Source organism: Neofelis nebulosa, chromosome 3 (assembly GCF_028018385.1).
Source record: "Neofelis nebulosa isolate mNeoNeb1 chromosome 3, mNeoNeb1.pri, whole genome shotgun sequence".
In the NCBI taxonomy this organism is placed as follows: domain Eukaryota; kingdom Metazoa; phylum Chordata; class Mammalia; order Carnivora; family Felidae; genus Neofelis; species Neofelis nebulosa.
The window spans coordinates 205,815,507-205,838,152 of record NC_080784.1 but is presented as its reverse complement, the minus strand read 5'-3'; the positions used below and the strand labels follow the sequence as shown (position 1 = coordinate 205,838,152).

Genomic DNA, 22,646 nt, shown 5'->3' with positions numbered 1-22,646 from the left:
TTTATCCATTCATCCATCGATGGACATTTGGGCCCTTTCCATACTTTGGCTATTGTCAATAGTGCTGCTATAAACATGGGGGTGCATGTGTCCCTTCGAAACGGCACACCTGTATCCCTTGGATAAATGCCTAGTAGTGCAATTGCTGGGTCGTAGGGTAGTTCTATTTTTAGTTTTTTGAGGAACCTCCATACTGCTTTCCAGAGTGGCTGCACCAGCTTGCATTCCTACCAACAATGCAAAAGGGATCTTCTTTCTCCGCATCCTGGCCAACATCTGTTGTTGCCTGAGTTGTGAATGTGAGCCATTCTGACCGGTGTAAGGTGGTATCTCATTGTGGCTTTGATTTGTATTTCCCTGATGATGAGTGATGTTGAGCATTTTTTCATGTGTCGGTTGGCTCTGGGTTCTAATTTTAAAACTGGTAGTTCTGGGGGTACCTGGCTGGCTTAGCTCGTAGAGCATGTGACTCTTGATTTGAAGGTCCTGAGCTGGAACCCCACATTGGGTGCAGAGATTACTTTTTAAAAACTGGTAATTCTATTTTTAATTTTTTCAGAAAAAAATTAAAATACTTTTTTCCACCATGGCTGCACCAATTTACATTCCCACCAACAGTGCACAGAATTCCCTTTTCTCCACATCCTCGCCAGCACTTGCTATCTTTTGGCTTTTTTATGATAACCATCCCAACAGGGGTGAGGTGGAATCTCATTGTGGTTTTGATTTGCATTTCCCTGATGATGAGTGGTTATGAGCATCTTTTCATGTGTCTGTTGGCACATGGAAAATGTCTGTTTATCATCTTTGGAAAATGTCTGTTCAGGTCCTTTGCCCATTTTTTGGTCAGGTTATTTGGCTGTTTTGTTTTGTTTAGTTTTGTTGCTATTGAGTTGTAGGAGTACCTTATATGTTTTGGGTATTAACCCCTTATCAGATACATAGTTTGCAAATGATTTCTTCCATTCCATAGGTTGCCTTTTCATTTTGTTGGTTGTTTCCTTTGCTTTGCAGAAACCTTTTAGTTTGATGTAGTCCCAGTAGTTCATTTTTGTTCTTCTTGCCTGTGCTTTTGATGTCAAATCCAAAAAAAAAAAAAAAAAAAAAAAAAAAAGCTAAGAGAAGACCAATATGAGGGAGTTTTCTCCTGTCTTCTAGGAGTTTGTGATTTCAGGTCTTGTGTTTAAGTCTCTAATCCACTTTGAATTGATTTTTGTGTGTGGTGTAAAATAAGGGTCTAATTTCACTCTTGTGCGTGTGGATGTCTGGGTTTCCCAGCACCGTTTGTTGAAGACACAGTCCCTTCCCTGATGAGTGGTCTCGGTGCCTTTGCCAAAGATCAGTTGAACATTTTCTAACAAGCTCTTAGCCTTCATTTCTTTGGTTTTTAAGAGTTCTTTACACAGTAGGGACAGTGACTTTTCATGATACAATGCAGATATTTCCTCCCAATCTGTCACTTGGCTTTGCTTGTGTGTTTTACCATGCAGACTAATCAATGTTTCCTTTTACTGTGCCTGGACTTTGAAGAGTGAGGAGAAAGGTTTTCCCCATACCTGTGTTATAGAGCAATGCGCCTAGGTGTCCTCTAGTATTTATATTTCATTTTTACGGCTGGATCTCTAATCTGCGCCCAGTTTATGCTCATACGTGGTCTGAGGTCTGGATCGACTTCCATGACCACCCAACTGGGGCTCCCAATCCATGAATGCAGTACGTCTCTCCATTTATTTCAATCCTTTGTTTCTTTCATCTGTGTTGTATAGTGTTTCGTTTTTAGCATTCAAGTCCTGTTCGTGTTCTGTTAGATTTGTGCCTAAGTGTTTCTTTTATTATTTTTGAGTAATTGTAAGTGGTAAGTGGTGTTATATTTTTAATTCTGATGTCCATGTATCCGATGCTAGTATATTAAAGCGTAATTGACTTTTGTGTGTTGATCATCTATCTCAGGACCTTGCTGAACCACCTTATAATTTTTCTAGGACAAACAAGGCATTTTGTCGTAGAGCCCTTGTAATTTTCTATGTAGACAATCATGTCATCTGTAAAGAACAGTTTATTTCTTAACTTCTGACCTACATTCCTGTCATTTGCTCCTCTAGCCTATTGCACTGCCTAGAACTTTCCAGTGCTGTGTTGAATAAGAAAGAGCCTACAGGGGTGCCTGGGTGGCTCAGGCAGTTAAGCGTCTGACTTTGGCTCAGGTCATGAGCTCACAGTTTGTGGGTTCAAGCCCCTTGTCGGGCTCTTTGCTAACAACTTCTGATCCTCTGTCCCATCCTGCCCCCCTGCCCTTTGCATGTCTTACGTGTGGGGGATGCTGAGGAGGTGGGTACCACAAAGACGCTGGCAAGGCCTGAGGTGGCAGAGCTGGTCTGGGCAGATGGCACTCACAGTGCACTGTGTCCCCCCCAAGCCTAGGCCTTCTCCTTGGTCCTGTGCTGCCCTCACACCTGCCCCCCGCCCCGGTTCCGTGCACATTTATGGAGAGCCAGGAGACACTGCCTCTTCCCCTCCCTCCCCGCTTCTCCACTGGCCCTGAGCTGTGTCTGTGCTGTCCCCGAGGTGCAGCTGGGCAGGGGCCCTGGGACCCAGCAGGGCAGGCCTCCTCGCCCACGGTGGTGGTTCATGGTTTGTTCTTTCTTTGCCCCTAGTCAGCTCACTTGAGATAAGACCCCTTGCAGATTTTGGCCGCCCACCTCTTTTCACCTGTATTTCCACATAAGTATCTTCCCACTTATTACCAAGTTTTCGAAGATACTTTTAACAATAAACTTTTTGCTTCGGAACAGTTTAAAGAGTTACAGAAAAGTTGCAAAGACGGTGCAGAGAGTTCCCGTTTCCTACCACCCAGCCGCTTCTGCTGGTGACGCCTTACGTCTCCACACTGGCTTTGGGCCGCCACAGGGAGGCACCGCAGGCCTGACCAAGTTGTGGAGGCCGCAGGTCCAAGGTCGAGGAGGGCGTGAGCTGGGCCATGCTCTCTGCTAAGCTCCCTGGGGAGGACCCTTCCTTGCCTCTTCCAGCTTCTGGAGACCCCAGAAACTCCTTGTCTGTGGCAGCCCCACCCCAGACTCTGTCTCCGTCCTCACATGGCCATGCGTCCGCATCTCTCTGCGTCCCTCTCTTCTTATGGACACTTGTCATTGGACTTAGGACCTGCTCTAAACCCAGGATGATCGCATCCTGAGATCCTCACTTAATTGGATGTGAGATCACATTCTGAGGTTCCAGGTAGACGTGAATTTGGGGGAGGTGCTACCCCCTACGCCGCAGTATATCTGTCACAGCCAAGAAGCCAACGCTGGTACGTGACTTGCTCGAACTCCACACTTTGCTTAGATTTCATCACATTTTCTCCCTACGAAGGCCCTTTTCCTGTCCCTGGACTCCACATCACATTTAACGGTCATGCCTCAGACTCTTCTTGGCTGTGGCAGTTTCTCAGACTTTCCTCGTTTTTGGTGACCCTGACAGTTTCAAGGAGAGCGGGTCAGGTATCCTGTTGGATGCCCCTCAGCTGGGGCGTGTCCGATGTTCCTCTCATGGTTGGATTGGGGTTGGGGTTTGGGGAGGAGGACCATCACAGCCTGTCAAGGGCACCTGCTGTCAACCAGCTCTTCACTGTGATGTTGACCTTGACCCCTTGGCCGAGGTCGTGCCTGGCTTTCTCTGCTGCAGTTAGTGTCCCCTTTCCACATAGCACCGTGCGGAAGGGGATCTCTAGGCAAAGCCTGCAGCCGGGGGCGGGGGAGGGGGGGGGCGACTACTGAGAATTCTGCTGCACAGGGGACTTCTCTCTTCTCCCCCACTTTCTTGAATTCATTCCATCAACTCTTTCAGTGTGGACCCATGCATATTTATTTTACGCTTTGTGTTATCAAAAGTGTTACTCCGTTGCAAGCTTTGGCCTTTGGGAGCCCCTTCAGGTTGACCTCCTGCGTCCCTCTGACTGCCCTGTGTCCTTCCTTACTTTAGGACACTAGAAGATGCACCAGGCTCACCTGGTGGTTTCCCTGTCCCAGCCCTAAAATAAGCTATTTCTCTGAGAGCCCTGGTTCCCTTTCTTAGAACCTGGGGCAAAACTGGACAAATCAAAAAGGATGGTCGAGAGGCATTTTTGATATATGCCAGCAAATTGTTTTACAAAAGGATTACTTGGTGCCCAGTGTCTAAAGCTGAAGTCCAAGCGGCCTGCAGGCTGATTCTGCACTGATGGTGCAGCTGTACATGAGCCCCCACTGCACAGACTGCCGGGGTCTGGGGGTCCCGGAGCCCCTGGCCACCCTGGGCCAGCGACAGAAGGCGTAAACCCCACACTGCATTTTAGTATCTAGAGGACTGAAACCGCGATTCCGAATTGTTCACAATAGTGCCAAACTGGAAGCAATCTGAATGTCCCTCCACAGTAGAATGGATGAAAGCGTTGTGGTATACCCCAAAACGTACAGCCACAAAAATAAGCCACCTACAGTCCAGGGGATAACGTGTACGAGGCTAATGAACGCAGCGCAGAGCCACAGAGGCAAGAGGCAACCAGACACACGGGAGGATTCCAGTCATGTGTGACAAAGCGGCAAAACCACACCCTGTCCTGTTGCTTAAAACTCTGACCTTGTAATAATAAAGATCACATTCACATTTAAAAAAAAAAAAAAGAAAAAAAGAAAAGAAAAGACTCTGACCTTTTGAAACAGCACGAGAAAGAAGAGTGGGGTGACCAGCAGGACGTGCCTGGGGGCTCGTGTGACAGGGACCCTGAGGCTGGCACATCCTGGGCTCCACATGGCTTCAAAGCATCGAGCGCCCTCCTCTCTCAGGGGGAGTCTGGGGGCCGGGGAGAGGCTTCGGGGCAGACCCAGCGGCTCAGACTTGGTTTCTTCCCCAGAACCGCAGTGGAGGAAGGGGGGACACGAGGTGGAACTTCCCCAGTAGGCCCGACCTCCGGGGGACTCCCGGGAGCTGCTGAGCTCAGATCCGGGCTCCGGGGTGATGCAGGGTCGCCTCATGCTGCTCCCGGGGCTGGGGGCAGCCCGGGGCAATGGGCCCGCTCCAGGGGGGACCCTGCGGCTCTGACCACGGTGGGTCGGTTGTGTGAGCAGGCGGCAGAGCTGATGCAGCAGCGTGCTGAGAGGCGCCTCCGGGAGGAAAGGTCCACGAAGGAGCTGGTGCAGCGGGTGGCGGAGGTGCAGAAGAACGTGAAGGGGGCACAGACGAAGCTCCTGAGGGGCCGGCAGCAGATAGGTAGGGCGGGGGGCCGGGGACCACGAGGCCGCGCCCAGCTTTGCGCCCCCACCCCACCCCGGCTCGCGCCCCTGGCTGGCCTCCCGCCCCAGGTGAGCTGCTGCGGTTGCTGAGAGCCCAGTGCCCTGGAGGGAAGGCCGGGGTTGGGCAGGGCACCCTGCGGCCCCTCAGCACCCCCTTGGCCCTCTAGTCCAGGAGGTGATAGAGGAGAGCCGGGAGCTGCTGCAGCGCAGCGCAGAGGCCGCGGGGGAGGAGCAGCAGCGGCGCCGTGAGCTTATCTCTCAGCTGCGAGCCCTGGAGACACAGCCGGTGCGCCAGGGCAAGCTCGTGGACCTGACCCAGGTGAGGACCGGGCCCCACTGGGGGAAGCCTCCCCACGTCTTGCTGCGCCTGGCGTGGCCACGGGAGACCACGTTCAGCACGCCCACCGGGACCAAGGGACGTCTGGCACCAAGCCGGGATCCAGCCGGCACGAGTGGCGTGCCCGACCGTGGACGCCGCGCCTGCCCTGCCGGAGGCCCGGGACCGGCCCAAGAGTTCACAGTCAAGTCAGGGAGACCTCTGTGACCTCTGGGGACAGGAGGCCAGGGCTCCTGGGAGTGGGCGAGGTGGCCTTCATGTTGAAGGAGGTCCCGGGACACCCCCCCTCTCCCCCCCCAGGCCCAGGTGGGAAGGGCAGTGTAGGGAGAGCGCAGGTGTGCAAAGGCCGGATGAGTGGAGGCTGAGAGGAGAGAGCAGGTGCCTGGAGGCCCGTGTGAGCGGCACCCTGAGAGGCCAGGCTGGCATCTGCTGAGGTGGGAGCAGGCCTGCAGGGCCCCGGGAGCTGGTGTGGGAGCCTGGCCTGATCCCAGGGGATGTGGGAAGTTCACAGGGCATTCTGCACAGGCCCCCCGGGTCCTGACTCAGGGAGACAGGGCTGAGTTCCATTTGGGCCCTACCTCAGTAGAGGGGCCTACAGGGCACCCAGCTGACACGTGCGGTCCCTGGAGGGAGGCCAAGCCTGGGGAGGCCCAATGGCAGGGATGCTGCACAGGTGCTACTGAGCAGGAAAGGCAGTCGCCCGGGCCCAGGGGCCAGACCGATGGAACTTGGGGGAGGGGCGCCGGTGCTGGCACAGAGGACAGCTCAGGGCATGGCAGGTGGCCGTGCGGGCTGGGTGTGGGCCTGACGCCCAGCTGCAGGCCTCCCCATCACCCTGCAGATCCCTGGGTATGGCCTGGAAGGGGAGATGTCTGTGGTGGAGCTTCGCGAGCGGCTGGCCCTGCTCAAGGAGACCCGGAGGCGCGAGGAGGAAGAGAAGCGAGACCAGATCATCCAGGGCAAGCGCGCCAGAAGCCAGGAACTGCAGAACGCGGTGGAACAGATCTCGCTGTGCCGCGCGGCCATGGGGAGGTCTGCAGCCTTGAGGTCAGTACCAGTGGCCCCAAGGGGCAGGCGACTGAGGCAGGAGCAAGGAGCGAGCCTGCCTTTGCGACCTCCCCGCTGGGTTGTACAACTACATTCCACCCTTCTGCCCAGGCCATCCCCTTGCCAATAACTTCTCCCACCTCTACTATCTTATTAGCTAATCTTCAGACATACAAAAATGGCAGCAAAAATCATGCAACGATGGCCTGGATGCAAAATGATGGCATATAGCTCATGAGCATGACCTTTGCCGTGTGTTCCATCTAGCTAGCTACTTACTCTGTCCCTGCAGAACCATCTGGAAGGAGCTGCAGGATTCAGACACTTCACTCCTAAACACTCCGGTGTGCATCTTCTGAAAAAAACATTGTCCTGCATAACCACAGCATACTGACACAACTAGAAAATTCACATCATCTCAATATCCTGTCCATAGTCATGTTTCTCTAGCATCCCAAGACTGTTCACTGTAACTTTTTAAAAATTTTTAAAAGTTTATTTTGAGAGAGAGAGCACGCGCATGCAACGCGTGCGAGTGAGGTGGAGGCAGAGAGGGGAGAGAGAATCCCAAGCAGCGCCTGACGTGGGGCTCGAACTCACAGACTGTGAGATCATTGACCAGAGCTAAACCCAAGAGTCGATACAGTCGACGGTCACAAAACTCATCACTATTGGAGTGCCTGGGTGGCTCACTCAGTTGAGTGTCTGACTTGATTTTGGTTCGTGTTGTGATCCTTGGGGGTTGGGATCGAGCCCTGTGTCAGGTTCTAGGCTGAGCATGCAGCCTGTTTAGGATTCTCTCTCTCTCTCTCTCTCTCTCTCTCTCTCTCCCTCTCTCTCTCCCTCTGCCCCTCTCCATGGCTCAAGCACTCTCTTTCTCTTAAAAAAAAAAAAAAATCCATCACTATCGATCCTGAGTGACTGCTGCTCTGGTTACAATTTGAGGAGGTCCTGTGACAGCTGTAGGGTAGGGGCTGCCCAGCTACAGCTGGCTGGCCACTCAGCAGGTCCCTAAGGTGGCATGTGCCGGGGACGTCTCACCACTTCCACCTGCTAGACTCAGCCTGATAGACCACACACACAGTCTGGTTGGCGTTGGGGAGCCTCCAAGGGTCCAAACCCACTAACAAAGCTCCTGGAGCTCTCTGCGTGTAGCCAGACCTCCTGGCACGAATCCACCAGGACCATTTTAGTGCACAGTCTGACTGGAGCCAACCAAGCAGGGATGGTGGCTGAGGGAACAGCACCTTCACATGCCCTGATGCTGTGAAGTGCCCCTAAACCAAAGCCAACGGGGAACAATCTGTATAATGAGGTCTCATTTTGGAAGGAAGAATGACCTAGCATGATAGAGATTTGCAAAGATATTAGCGGCTACCTCTAGGCAAGAGAGTGGCAAGGAGGCACAAGATAAAAGAGGGTTTTCACTTTTTTGCTCCAAATACCTACGTAGCCAATATACATGAGATACATTTTTGAAACGTCAAGTACAAAGGGCAAGAAGGTAGAGGCGCTGGGGGGACGTCACCCCAGAGGTCCTTGGAGAGCCTCTCCCCCCTGCACGTAAAACACCCCCATTGACCTGTGGTCGGGGCCCCTCCTAAGCCCGCCCTGTCCACCGCCCAGGTGGGAGGAGAGGAAAGCTCGGTCCGCGGCCCCGGCGGCGCCCTCCCAGGACGAGCGCGTGCTCGAGCTGCAGCGCAAGGTCGAGGAGAAGGCGGCCGAGCGCCGCAGGCAGGCGGCCCTGCTGCGGGTACCGGCGCCGCGGGCCGCGCATCGCAAGCCACGGGTGAGTCCCGGGAGCGGGCGGGGAGGCTGGGGGCGCGGCGTCCCGGGTGGGGGAGCGGCTTGGCGACGCGCGGGCGGGGGCGGGATCGGTGGGCGGCGGCCCCGGCCCGCGCAGACAGCCCTGGGCGCCCGCCCGCAGGCGCAGCTGGAGGCGCAGCACTGGCTGGAGCTGGAGCAGAGCCGGGAGCGCCGGCTGCGGGCGCTGCAGCGGAGCGGCTCGGTCTGCGGGCACGCGCGCCGCCTGGAGGCCGCCTGAGCCCGGGAGGGCGCGCCCCCAGGAGCCCCGCGAATCCCGCCCGAATAAAGCGTGCGGCCGGCGGTGTGCGCCTCCTCTTCCTGCGCCGCGCGCCCCCCTCCACTCCTTCTTTCTGCTCCGCGCCCTAACCTGCCCCGGAGTCCACTTGCCCCAGATCAGGGTTGCCAGATAAAATGCAAGACGCCCAGTTATTGCTTAAGACAAACTCAAAGTATCCGTTCTTTTCTTCTGCAATTCAAATTTATCTGGGTGTCCTGTATTTTCTGTGCTAAATCTGACCACCCTTGCCTTAGATTCTAGCCCTTCCCTAGCTCCCAGGGCAAGCCCCTCCCCTTTGTGGAGCTCCCAGAGCCACCTCTGCACGTGAAAACTTGGAATTCCCACTCTGCCTGGAGTCCAGTGGTTTAACTTGTGTGGTTGCACGTGTGCATTTGGTTGGAGAAGTGGCTGGAATGCTTGAGCCACTGGGAAATGGCCTGTGTCATAATTTGTCTCAAGCAAACCTCATTGCCGCCCTGGGGGGAGGGCACCCACGGGGATGCAGGAACTGTTCCCTACCTCCCATTCTGCTGATGAGGCCAGCAGTGCTCGGAGAGGTCAAGTAACCAGCCCCAAAAGCCTTGACCCACAGCTAAGTCTGTGTGACTTTAGAGCACCACCCAGCCTTCTCCAGCATCACCAAGGGGACGTGATTAGAGCCACTGACATCCGCCCACACCAGGACACATCCATTCTCTTGGTTCCTCTGGATCCAGTTACAGACTGGAGAGGGCATGGCCTTGAGGACAGGCTGGCCGAGTGACAGCCTGCTGGTGAAATGCAGAATCATGAAAAAAGCACAATGTGCTGAAGCTCCCAGGAAGGACAGAGAATGGGGGGGGGGGGGGGGAGGTGGTCAGGGAGGGGCTGGAAACAGCCAGGTAGATAGATGTCCAAGAGAGAGATCTCCTCAAACCTGACATCCTCCCGGACCCCAGCACACATTCAGACCAGGAGGATGGGCACATTGAAGTGACAAGAACAGACACCAGAGTTCTCCCTGAATATTGTGAACTATCAGAACCCCAGGACTTTCTTTCCCATGTTGGTAAAGAGAAATTTCCCACCTCCCTGTCAAAAAAGCTGAGGGGTGGGGGCGCCTGGGTGGCTCAGCCGGTTGAGCGTTCGACTTCAGCTCAGGTCACAATCTCACTGTTGGTGAGTTCGAGCCCCGGGTCGGGCTCTGTGCTGACAGCTTGGGGCCTGAAGCCTGCTTTGGCTTCTGTGTCTTCCTCTCTGCTCCTCCCCCGCTCACACTCTGTCTCTCTCTCAAAAATAAATAAAGATTAAAAAAATTTTTTTTAATTTTTATTTATTTTTGGGACAGAGAGAGAGACAGAGCATGAACGGGGGAGGGGCAGAGAGAGAGGGAGACACAGAATCGGAAACAGGCTCCAGGCTCCGAGCCATCAGCCCAGAGCCCGACGCGGGGCTCGAACTCACGGACCGCGAGATCGTGACCTGGCTGAAGTCGGACGCTTAACCGACTGCGCCACCCAGGCGCCCCAAAAAAAATTTTTTTTTAAAAAGCTGAGGGGCAGAATAAATTTCATTTAAAGAGATAAACATGACATTTCTCCTATCCTGTGTGATGTGTTATTCAAACCCATTTCTACGACCTGTCCAGAGAGTCCCTCAGGAGCTCCGAGAGTTTCAAAGGATGAATTATTAGGTCTCATCTGGCAGTCCACAGGTAGGGTGGCCTTCAGGATGTGCCTGATGCAGGAGTTCTGTCTCCAGGCTGGGAGCGGCTCCAGCCTCACAACATCCAGAGGAAGAAGGGTCATCTCTCCCTGGTGGCCAGCTCAGGAGGGTTCTCTGTCCTTGAAGCCTTGTGCGAACATCTGCTCCAGTCTCTCTGGCCTGAATCGAACATGCTCTGCCAACCCAGATCCCAGGGTGGCGGAAGGTCCGTATGGGTGCCCAGAGCAGGCACCGTGGCAGGAGGGGAGGATAGCCCTTGGCAGCGATGCTGGTTGGCAGTCCACACCAAGGTCCTTACCTGCCCTCTTGGACCAGGCAGCAGCTCAGAGCTGCCTTGAGAGTACATGGGACTCCTGCCCCATACAAACCCAGGTGGGAACAGGCCTTGGGCCATCCCGAGTTTGTAGCCTGAGGGCAGGCCTTGTGTCGTGGATTAATGGCAAAATGTCTCCAGTCTCCAGGTTCCTTGCCTTGTGACCTCCCGTCAGGAGGCACTCTGTGTCCCTCAGCACCTGAGTCTGGGCTGACTCACTTTGGCCTGTAGGGTGCCAGCTTTGAGGCTGGGCCTCCTGTGGCATCCGAGCTCCCTCCTGTTCTCTTGGAACCCTGCCCAGCCCCAATGTGAGCATGTCCAGGGTGGCCTGCTGGGATGAGACACTATATGAGGACAGCCACTTGTCCCAGCGGAAGCCCTCCCCACCCGTCCTACAAACCAGCAAACCAGCAGAACCCGACATGTGAGGCCAGCCAGAACCGGAACACTCCCCCTGCCCCCACTAACTTGTAGCTTCCTTGGCAACAATAAATGCCTATTTGTTCAAAGCACTGAGCTTTGAGGTTTGTTCAGAAACAACAGCTGTCTGGCCGACCCTCCAGAGCTGATGGCCTTCATTTACCGAGGCCTCCCCTACCTGCGTGAGCCCTTTTGAGAGAGAACCAAACTGCCCCTGGAAAGAGGACCAGCCAGGAGAGATCAGGTCCAGCTGATGCTGAGAAAGCACTCTCTGGACCACCCAGAGAATTCACATCCTGCTTCAGTGTAATTTCTGCATAAGTACAGCCAGAAGACCCTCACTGACAGTACCTGAAACTCACTTGGGCTGGGGTTCTTTTGAGATAGTTAACGAGCAGATTCTCAGACCTCATCCACGGGGATTTGGCTGGTCTGATGCCCAGGAATCTACATTTAGCTGTGTGGCACTTGGAAACAATAAGGTCCCAGTCTCTTCTCTAAGCTAGAAATATTCAGGGCCACAGGCATTATCTGTGAGGGAGCCAGGGATGTCCACACCACAAGTTCAGTGCCAAGTGATGTTTGCAGAGAACTTGAAGGCAGCTCCTGAGCATGAAAAGTGATATTTGTTGTAACTTTGTTTTTCAATATCACATCGTTTATTTTTCACTAACTTCAAATTTTATTTTGATTTTTTTTTTAGGTAGGCTCTGCACCCAGCATGCAGCCAAACACGGGGCTTGAACTGATGACCCTGAGATCAAGACCTGAACTGAGATCAAGAGTCAGACTCTTGATGGTTCAGTCGGTTGAGTGTCTAACTTGATTTTGGCTTGGGTCATGATCCCAGGGTAGTGGGATCAAGCTCTATATCAGGCTCCACACTGAAAGCCTGCTTAAGATTCTTGCTCTCTCCCTCTGCCCCTCTTCCCCAATTGCACTCTCTTTCTCTCTAAAGTAAAACATAATAAAAATTTAAAGAGTCAAGATGTTTAACCAACTGAGTCAGCCAGGCACCCCAACTTTTTTTATTTTTTTAAGTAGGTTCCACATTCAGTGTGGGGTTCAAACTCATCGCCCTGAGAGCAAGAGTCACATGTTCTACAACCGAGCCAGCCAGATGCTCCCAGCATCACACTACCTGATGTATTAAAGTTACAAATAGAAAACCCTAGCTATTCTTTAGGCTGTGAAATTCAAGTTACTAATCTTATCTATAAATCTATAACTATCATTTTGATTAGCTGTGTATGGTTGGTTCCACTCCTTTAACATTTTAAATTACATTTTAACATGCAGAATCTAAACTTCTTTTTTTAGCATTTCCGTTGTCTGCCTTATCAAGTATTTAAAAATTCTGGGGCGCCTGGGTGGCTCAGTTGGTTAAGCGTCCAACTTCAGCTCAGGTCATGATCTCACGGTTCGTTGTTGGAGCCCCACATCAGCCTCCGTGCAGACAGTACAGAGACTGCTTTGGATCCTCTGTCCCCCCTCTCTCACTGCCCCTCCCCCACTCGTGTGGGTGCTCTCAAAAATAAATAGTAAAAACATTAAAGAAGTATAAAAATTCCTAAAGATACATTAAGGTCTCATTTATCTTAAATTTGTAAATTTCCTTTAGTATTCCAATTATGATCACAAACTAAAGTCTTGTACCTTCCAACTTAGAATCACTATCAAAATCAGTATGTTTCAAACTCAACATGTTTCACACAGAATCAGACTTATTGGATACCCTACCATACCAAATTCCTTTACAATTACATGAGTATCAAACAACAGAGATTGTTTGTAAACTCAACACAAAACCATTAACGCTCTGGCTTTGATCTGCTTAATTTCCATACATGACTCAATCTTCCGGGGAGAAGACCCCCTCCTACTAAACTGTCCATCCCAGGCATTTGGAGTGACATCCTCATTGCCTGACGGTGTCCAGGGACCACACGTGATGGCCATGACCTGATCTGGGTACTCTCAGAATAGGAGGGACAAGCTAGGCTTTCTATTGCCAAATCCATGTCCAAGTGCAGTTCTGGAAGCTGAAGTCAAGGAATCCACCACCGGCTTTTCACTCCGGGTTCTGATCTGCAGCACCTCTCAGGGCCTGGCATGCACCTGTGCTGGTCTGTGTGGAGCCCTTCAACCGTCCACCTTCTTCCTGTGAGGCAGATACTGTACAGTGACTATTCCCGTATAACAGGTGAGGGGACTGAAACGTGCTTAAAACAACGGAGCATTCAAACTCAGACTCGGGCAGGAAGGGTCCAGAGCCTGTATTCTTAACCCCCCCGAGTTGCACCAGACGCCCCAGGGGGAGCTCCAGCCCTTTGCCTGGGCCCTGGCCCCTTTGTGGGCCAGAGTGCTCCTCTGGGGGTGCAGTCCTTCCTTTCCTCGCACCCATTGCCCTCGGGATAATCCAGACTCAACCTGGCATCTGGGTCCTCCACAGTCTGACTCTTGCCTCCCCCCGCCCCCCCACCCGACTCCCCACCTCTGCTCCTCGCACAAAGGGTAGTCTGCAGTCTCCTGGACATGCCAGCCTCTCTCTCCCCACCCAGGCTACCTCTTCTGAGAACTCTCTCCTTCCTTCTAGTCCTTTCAGTTCCCAGCTCCGAGGTCGCTTCCTCCAGGGGGCCCTCCCAGACGTCCTGGTTGAGTGCCTCCTCCGGGTTCCCGCAAAGGGGCCAGGCTGTGCTTCCTTCCAGTTTTCACTGCCAGCCTAGTAAACAGTCCGGGAACACTGGGACCAGACGCTGGCCCACGACCTGGCACGTCGGGTCGCGAGGGCCCTGGAGTTCCTGCAGATTCAGGCCCGGGTTTTGGCCAAGAGCAGAGAGCTCGGGAGCATTCACAGGAGAGAGAACTGAGGCCCGAAGCGGGGTGGGAGTGGGCCCGGTACGCGGGCCGCGGGCCGGCTGGCCTGGAATAACGCCCAGCTCCGCTCCGTCCGCCGGCCGCATCCGCCCGGTATCAGAGGGCCCGGAACCGGCCGCCGCTCTGCAAACCACAACTCCCGAGAGGCCTTGCGCACCGAGGGGGCGCAGATCGCCTCTCTCGCGGGAAGGCGGGAGCTTGAGTCGCGAGCGCGGGCGGAGCCGGAAAGAAGCGCTTTTCAAAGCGGTAATAGATGGTTTTCTTATCCAATAGAATTGAAAACATACCTCCTGCACCGGTAGACCACGGGAGTACGAGGAGCGGCGGCCAATGGGAACGCAGCGGGGGTGGAGCCGAGGCCTCCGGAGCGGAAGTGGATCGCTGCTGAGGCGGCGGCGTCTTGCTGGAGGGTTTCTCCTCCGTGGTTTCCGGAGGTGCTTCTTCGCTGGACTGCGTCGGCGTTGGCTGCTGCCGGGCCAGACCGGCTCCAGGTAAGCCTGGCTTCACGGAGAGGGGGCGGCCGGCCAGAGCCGGGCGGGTGTGGGGTTCGGGCGGCTTCGCGGCCTGCAGAGGCCTCGGCGCGGCGGCCCTCCGGAGCGCAGCCAACCCCCCTCGGGCCGGACGCCCGGCCGGGCCTCCCCCGAGCCCGCGAGCCCGCCCAGCTGTCCGCGTGGCTGCGTGAGCCCGGCGCGGCGCAGGCGACGGACGTACGAACGCCTCGCTGAGGGCCTCCGCCGCCCCGGCGGGCTGCGGTCCCAGCGTTTAGTTGTAGCGCAGCTGGAGAAACCGAGGCTGGGGTGGGGGGCGGACGCGCCCAAGGTCACTCGGGGAGGCGGACAGGGCGGCAAGGGCCGTTCAGGGGAGGCCTCGGCCAGCTTTTTGTTCCCCGCTGACGCCGCCTCCTTTGTGTGCTCGCGCCGCCGCCCCGCCATCGTGGGCCTGCCAGTCCTCCCGGGCCGCGTGGCGGAGCCTGCTGGGCCTCGTGGGGCTGGGGGCGGCGGGGGCTGGTCTTGGGAGCGCCCACCTGGGCCTGAGCTCCGTGGGTCCTCAGCTTCCGGTCGCTGGGGACCGCTCGTGTGCTGAAGCCCGCGGCCGGCCCCGCCCCTCGGGCGCCTGCACCCCCGCCCGCATCCCCGGCGCGCTGGTGGCCCGGGGGCCTGGAGAGGAATCCGGGTCGCGGTGAGGCTTGAGACCCGAAACGCAGTACTTACTCCCTGTACTCCGCTTTCCACCCTTTGACCCGTCCGGGGAGAAGCCTGGACTTTACCGCAGTAGTCGTTTGGGGGAGGTTTTGGCTTTTGTCTTATTCTAGTCCGTCCCCATCTACATTCACAGTCGTGCCTTCGTTCTGCTTCAAGTTCTCGCAGCCCGATGTAGGGTCTCAGCTCTGCAGCCCTGCGCTCTGCTTCGGCTGCCGAAGTGTTGGGGAGGCTGAGGCGGTCTGCCCAAGGTCGTACAGTCGGCGAACCAGTCGACGGCAGGGCTAGTCTGGAACCTCGTTTTCCTGGCTGCAGGACTGGCCTTTGAGTTCAGTGACTAGGAGTTGGGGGACCACGGTAATGACGGACAGAGACGCCGAAGGGAATCGTTTTGGTTTTTGGGGGGGTGTGTTTTTTTAATGGGTAGGGAGGCATACTGGGTTCAGTTTTATCTACGAGCTTGAAGTGAAATGGGAACATTCAAGTAGAAAGATGTGTTGCTGGTTTTTGCATTGCCTGAATTTGAGTTTCCAAATCAGATTTAAAAATCTTACTTTAATGTGTTTATCAATCTTTTTTTACAGTGAACTCCCCCCTTTTATATATTGTTTTCCTAATCTCCACGAAATGTTAATGCTTTTTTAAAGCATACGTCTTTTTATGTACTGTATGTGTATCTTATGCTTTACATGAAAAGAGTGAGTTTTTCACCCCATTTGAGAAAAAGAGTGAGTTTTTTCACCCCATTTGAGAATGCGTACTTTAAAATTCTGAGCACACCTTTGAGGTCTCCTGTGTGCCAGGCTTTCTGCTCGGGGGTACAGCCCCTTGAGGGAATGAGAGGAATTCTCTGAGGTGGAAATACAGATTGTACAAGAGACGGGACTGGAGATAGAAGCAGGAACCGGCTCGCAAAAGGTTTTTGGGGTGCCCCAAGTTAAGGAATTCAGAATTTATGTTAAGAGCAAGTGGGAAAAATTACTAAATTAAGTCCTAAGCAGGGAAGTAATATGGTTACTGGGATATAATTCACATGTACGTTCTTCTAACTTATCTTTCCTAAACAGCTTGTTTCTCAGCAGGGCTTTGGGAATTGTAGAGCAAAGCATTTTAAGGTTTCCTCTCTGAGAAGGAAGGCCCGGAACACAGATACTGCTGCATCCCAAGGTCAGACTTCAAGTGTGATGAGAAAACACGTGAGGTTAGGTGGGAGAATGCTACTACAGAATTTCCTTTGGAAAGGTTTTGGCATAAATAAGAACTGTTAGGTTTGTTATTCATACTGTACCACGCAGGATAGGTAAAGCCTAAAAGTGTTTCAAAATAAGTATTGGGGCGCCTGGGTGGCTCAGTCGGTTAAGCGTCCGACTTCGGCTCAGGTTAGTAAGTTTAAGCCCCGCGTCGGGCTCTGTGCTGACAGCTCAGAGCCTGGAGCCTGTTTCAGATTCTGTGTCTCCCTCTCTCTCTCTGACCCTCCCCCATTCATGCTCTGTCTCTCTCTGTTTCAAAAATAAATAAACGTTAAAAAAAAAATTTTTTTTTTTTAAAATAAGTATTATCAGTAGCTTCCTTGCGTAAAAGAGAAATTGTGAGCCTGAGGTTTCCCTGGAGTATTTTTTTTAATTATGTTTATTTTATTTTTTTAGTGATTTGTACACCCAACATGAGGCTCGAACCCATGAACCTGAGATCCTTTTCTAGCCATTATGTTTGTAGAGATGTTCTTTCCTTTTTTCCCATGATGGTGGTGTGTTTTTGAGTCTTTGTTTCCCGATGGTGACTATATTTAAAAAAAATTTTTTTTTAATGTTTATTTATGGTTGAGAGAGAGTGTGAGCAGGGGCAGGGGGAGGCAGAGAGAGGGAGACACAGAATCTAAAGCAGGCTCCGGGCTCTGAGCTGTCAGCACAGAGCTAACATGGGGCTGGAACCCATAAACCATGAAACCATAACCTGAGCCGAAGTCAGACACTTAGTCTACTGAGCCACTTAGACGCCCCTGCGTCTGATATATTTTTACTTGCAGTGTAAGACTCCATTTCCGCCATCTCAGAAATTCAGCCTCTTTGCACCTCCAAGGCATTCTCTCTCAGGCATGTAGTGAGCTTGATAGTTTATTTCAGTGGAAGAAAGTCACGGTTTATTTCATCAGCATGTTTATGGTAAGAGAAGGGGACAGGAAGTATTGGACTTGGAATCAGATTGAGCATGTCGAGTGCAGGAGAAGCAGCGGTTAGATCAGGACCACGAGCATGGATCATATTATGGTCCTGTTGTACGGAAGAGCCTGCGGCAGGTGACTGACAGCCTGGGTACCAGAGCCAAGTACAGCCACTTGTGCTTTGAGCACTTGTTTGGAAGCGTGATTAGTTCCATCCAACAGGATTGAAATCTCAGGGACCAGTCTGAACGTTACGGGATTCGAGTTGATGTGCATAATTTCACCCGTGAGAGATACTAGATGAACACAGAAAATTGAACTGAGCTGAACCAAGTCACACAGCCTGAAGATAGTACACTCTCCTCAAACATCTACCAGCTTTCTCAGTGACTGTGTTATGAGCCACACCCTTGCACATCTCACGTTTAAAAAATTTCGCCCTACTTCCCAGTAACTCACTGCAAACCTTGTAAAGTACCGTAGCTGTATATGTGCATTTCCCATTTAACGTGTACAGCTGTGCTACCGTTTTTGTTAGGTTCTTAACTTTTGTGTGCATGTGACATTGACACAGTTTTTTTAGTTGTACCCTTAGTTTCATTTTCCCCCCATAAGCTGTGTAGTTTTTTGTATTGTGTGGTATATTTTAGAAATACACACGTCTGTAACTTCAGATGAGGCCGCAAAGGTTAGTGGTGAGTTGGGGAAGGGAGGTTGGCTCTGTGAAGGTGATGGATGTGATTGGGAATATTTGCAGTCTTCTTGGATCTTTTGGAGCCTGGTAGTTTTTTGGGTGTTTTGTTTGGTTTTTTAAGCTACCATGTGAAGCCTTTTAACTTTCCCCGACCCCTTTTCCATCTCTATTAGAGCATTGGATCTATTAGTTGGGTGCTTTGCTGTTCTTTATGAAGCATCCCAGGTGCCACATTTGTCCTGGAGGCCAAGGACTATTGACTTCCTATTTTACTTCCTAGGGAGAGTGTTGAAGGAAAGTTGAGGAGGGTCTGGATTAGGGCTTCCTCTGCTCATAAACCCAGGTTTATGGGATCCCACTACCAACATTAGTGTCTCTCGAGGATTGAGTTTGGCTAGCTCTTTGGTGACAGCATGCATCCGTTCATTAGCCAACCCACAGCTGCATCTGCCTTGAGTGGAAGGGAAGGACTTGTGCTGAGGAGCTCGCGGAGGAGGGGGGCAGTGCTATTTGAGACCAGCCCGCGTATGCAGTAAAGGAGTTCCCTCAGCGGGCACTGCTCCTCTGCTCCCTGCTATAGGTATAAGCCAAAGAATCAAATTTGTAAGCTTCTGACGATACCCCTGCCCCCCTTCAGGACCTGTACCTTAGCCCTTTTTTTACTACTAGATTCGTTCCTCACACACCCTCTTCTCGACTGGGTATTAGTTCAGGATTCAGTAGAAGCATCTAAGCCTTCTAGCTGGCTTTTTCTGGCAGGCTCTGTGTTCAGGCACCATCCACACAGGCCTAGCACGCCTGCCTCTGTGAGTTTCATGGCCACAGTGACCCTGATCCTGGGGAAGAATGGGAAGTTGTTGATGGCCTCAGCACCTGAGGTTGATACGCTCCACCGGCCTCTGGTTATCTTTTCGACCTCGGGAAGGATAGATCCATAGATCCTTAGGTTTCTTTTTGTTGTTGTTTTTTTAAAGCTTATTTATTTAGAGAGAGAGAGCATGTGTGTGAGCAGGGGAGGGACAGAGAGAGAGAGAGAGAGAGAGAGAGAGAGAGAGAGAGAGAATCCCAGCCAGGCTCCATCCACTGTACTGTCCATGCAGGGCCCGATGTAGGGCTTGATCTCATGAACCGTGAGCTCATGACCTGAGCTGAAATGAAGAAGTGGACTCTTAACTGAGCCACCCAGGGGCCCCTTGGGTTTCCTTTGTTATGAACCCTTGCTCGTGGCCTCCAGGAATTGCCTTTATCTGCATCACCAGGCCACCATGGCCTGAAAGAAAATTGGGTTAGGGGTCATCAGTGGAGAAGCCACTTAGCTTCTCTTCTTTGCCGTCCCAGAGTAGTAACCCTTCTACAAAGGAGTTGGTTGCATGTGGTATCTTTTAATATCTTCCCAGTTGTGAATATCTTCCTGACCAATCACTGGTAGCAACCTCATCAGCCATGGCTATCGGGGAATGAAGGTGTCCCCATGCCCAGGGGTTTCATCAACAGAAAGGTCAACCTAGTGTTTGGGGGGAATTGTTCAAAATCCTGCAGGTAAAGCTATAGAAAAATTTGTAGGAACAGCTTGTTGGAGAAGAGGAGGAGCCACGGTCTACACTGGCTGTGTTTGGGTCCTAGGCTTGTCCTGGAGGTCCCAGGCCTGGATGGGAGAGGCGCAGGGTCCTGCTAGAGGCAAATTCCTTACAGATGTTTCTGGGGCTGTGTCCACTGCAGAGTGCCTCTGAGTGACTGACTAAACCCTGTCAAAGGGTCTAGAAAAAGAGTATTATGTAAAGTTTATCTTTAATTTTTTTTCTGTTGTGGTAAAATACACCTTTTATAATGTGAATTATTTGAACCACTTTCAGGTGTTCATTGGCATTAAGTACATCACACTGTTGTGCAACCATCAACTGCCATCTGTCTGCAGAACTTTCTCCTCTTTCCAGAGAGAAACTCGTGTGTTCATTAAATAGTAACTTCCTGTTCCCCCTCCTCCCTTCCCTGGCAATCACCATTCTACTTATTCTCTGTTGCTGAATTTGATGGCTCTCAGGGCCTCATAGAAGGGGAATTATACATTATTTGCCCTTTTGTGTCTTCTTTTACTGAGCATGCCTTCATTGTTCGTCCATGTTGGAGCCTGTGTCTGGATTTTATTTTTAAAGCTCAATAATCTCTTTATTGATGTTTCTTCATAGATTTTCAAAAAACTGACGTTCACTCTTAATTTTGGATTTTTGCATCTGGAGGCTTGAATCACAAAAGTAGACCATCTCTATATCCAGACAGGTGTTCTTTTTTTCTTTTTGTCTAGTAGAAGCAAAAGGCTGTCCTTGAGGGGTCCTGTGTTAGGAGAAAAGGAAAGAAGCTCCCTTGGTGACATCACCAAGCAGGTGTGATGGTCCTTGGTGCTAATGCTCCTTTCAGGCCTCTGAGACTTTGATGATTGCTGGTGATGGCTTCATCGGGGTAATAAAATACATTTGGAAAGAGCAGCTACTGTCTCTCCAAGCCTAGTGTGGTGCTTTCTCTTTCTGTCACATCCTTTCATCTAACTCCTGCAAAACCCCCAGGGGAGACCAGTGGTCAAGGCCGCTAAGCCTCCTTTAGGAATAAATAACTGGGAGAGGTCTGCCCCATTACCTCTGTGCTGGCTTTTCAGCCTGCTCTAAGCCTAAGCAGGAGTGACTGGCTACATCCTGCCAAGCAAGTCTTCTCTGGAAATGAAATGACCCTCGAGATCATGACCTGACCAAAATCAAGAGTCAGACACTTAACCAGCCGAGGCGGATATTTTTCTTAAGTACTGAAGCCCAATTGCTGATGTGACAGTGTCATCAAGGTTCCATTTAAAAAATTGGGGGGGGGGGGGTGCTCCTGGCTGACTCAGTGGATAAAGCATGTGACTCTTGATCTCAGGGTCATGAGATCAAGCCCCACATTGCGGGTAGAGCTCGCTTACAAGCTTTGAGGGGCGCGTGGGTTGCTCAGTCGGTTGAGTGTCTGACTTCAGATTCTGTGTCTCCCTCTCTTTGCCCCTTCCCTGCTCGTGCTTTGTCTGTCTGTCTGTCTCTCTCTCAAAAATAAACATTAAACAAAATTTTCAAAAAAGCTTTGAAATGAAAGTTATTGGCAGGGGTTTTTTTTTTTTGTTTTTTTGGTTTTTTTTTTTTTTTACTTTTTTTTGAGAGAGAGGGAGTGGGGGAAGGGCAGAGAGACAGGGAGACAATCCCAAGCAGGCTCTGGGCTGTCAGTGCTGGAACTCACAAACCATGAGATCATGACCTGAGCTGAAACCAAGAATCGGAGGCTTGACCTACTGAGCCACCCAGGCGCCCCAGTTATTGGCAACTTTTAGTGCTCAGGCTCAGTCCCCCAAGAGGGCAGGCTGTGCTGGGCACTGGTACATTGCCAATGGCCTTGGGTGTTTTTTAACATTCTTTACAAAATTACAAAAGCTGTTGGTTAGTACACAATGCTCTTTAAAACATTCTTGATTTTTAACACATGTTCCATACGTAGTTCTACTTTTGGAATTCCATTTATGGAAATACTTAAAATAACACGGCAATGATATGTTTATGGTTTTAAAAGGGGAGATATGGAGTAAACAGGTGGTACTAGCCAGTACCCGATTAGTCACTGATAAATGGGTACTTCCCTGAGGAAATCCTGTAGGATTTGTGCTGCCTTCTCTCTGCTTGTACCACGCCAGCATAAAGAGGTTGCCCTGGCTGGCTCATTCATACCCACAGGAGACTGTGTGTGTGTCTCAGCAGCCATTTTTGAGTTTACAGTGAGAGCTGCTTGTAGTTGGCGCACAGAATGAGCGGCCCGATGCGTCTGCACATCGTCTCCCCGTAGAAAAATGCACAAGGAGCCACCGAAGAACCAAGATGGCCTGGCACTTGTGGAACCCACCTGGAGAGTTAGGTCTCCGATGTCTGCGGGTAATCGTGCCAGCCTCTGCTGCCTGGTGGTATGAAGGAGGGCTCCCACACCCTGGGCTGCACAGAGCTGCTCATCCCTAGATCTCCCCTGGGCACCCTGCGGACCTACACTTGGGTCTCTGGTGCACCCCTGGCCCGCCCCTCCTCTGTGGACTCTCCCTTTCTTGGCATGGGAGGACCAGCTCTGGTCTCACACTGACTGCTTCCTGCCTGCCTGGCTGTTTCTAGCCATTTTGTTTGTAGACGTGTATCGGGTACGCGGTCATGTGTGTCTCTCCCACTAGAATGGGGGGGGGGTGTCATTCTCTGAAGTGTCAGTGATGACTTCATGGGAAAAAAATCCATCTCTAATGAGGACAGAATGAGTAGAGCCTTCAGTCTGTACTGGCCTCGATAGCTCCCTCCCGTCTTGCAGTCCTGTCTCCCACCCACCACCTCCAAGCCACACAGCTGTCTTCTTGCCTGGGGATCTTAAGCCTCCTTACCTCCTCTCTGTCTGCTTTCTGACTGGTTTAGCCTCCCGCTGGCCCTCAGAGCACATGGGTGACGGGATCTTTAAATGCAGCTCTCTGTGGAAAAGCCTCCGTTGTCCTGCCCTTGAGGTGT

At 52.1% G+C, this 22,646-nt stretch overlaps 2 protein-coding genes and 1 long non-coding RNA gene across 8 annotated transcripts in view; 2 read left to right on the top strand and 1 right to left on the bottom strand.

The window, feature by feature from the left end:
• CFAP99 (cilia and flagella associated protein 99) overlaps nucleotides 1–10,013 on the top strand; it is a 42,344-nt gene extending 32,331 nt beyond the window's left edge. The window contains exons 12-16 of the mRNA XM_058719639.1: nucleotides 5,103–5,244; nucleotides 5,435–5,586; nucleotides 6,446–6,651; nucleotides 8,278–8,440; nucleotides 8,579–10,013. Of these exons, the coding sequence (XP_058575622.1) occupies nucleotides 5,103–5,244; nucleotides 5,435–5,586; nucleotides 6,446–6,651; nucleotides 8,278–8,440; nucleotides 8,579–8,695 (780 nt within the window). The 3' untranslated portion in view covers nucleotides 8,696–10,013. The remainder of the gene's footprint in view (nucleotides 1–5,102; nucleotides 5,245–5,434; nucleotides 5,587–6,445; nucleotides 6,652–8,277; nucleotides 8,441–8,578) is intronic.
• RNF4 (ring finger protein 4) overlaps nucleotides 1–22,646 on the top strand; it is a 170,742-nt gene that overhangs the window by 125,073 nt on the left and 23,023 nt on the right. For 4 of the 6 annotated variants that reach the window (XR_009258696.1, XR_009258695.1, XR_009258697.1 and 1 more), the window contains exon 1: nucleotides 14,382–14,539. The exons of 1 other annotated variant lie outside the window; for it this stretch is intronic. The gene's annotated coding sequence lies outside the window, so the exon portion shown is untranslated. Of the gene's footprint in view, nucleotides 1–14,381; nucleotides 14,540–16,394; nucleotides 16,415–22,646 lie in introns of those variants that run through there. One more of the 6 variants, XM_058719683.1, reaches the window with a different exon arrangement.
• LOC131506040 (uncharacterized) lies at nucleotides 12,163–14,325 on the bottom strand. The gene is made up of 2 exons (XR_009258698.1): nucleotides 13,738–14,325; nucleotides 12,163–13,332 (listed from the first exon to the last, which is right to left on the bottom strand). It is a non-coding gene; the product is annotated as an uncharacterized LOC131506040 (long non-coding RNA).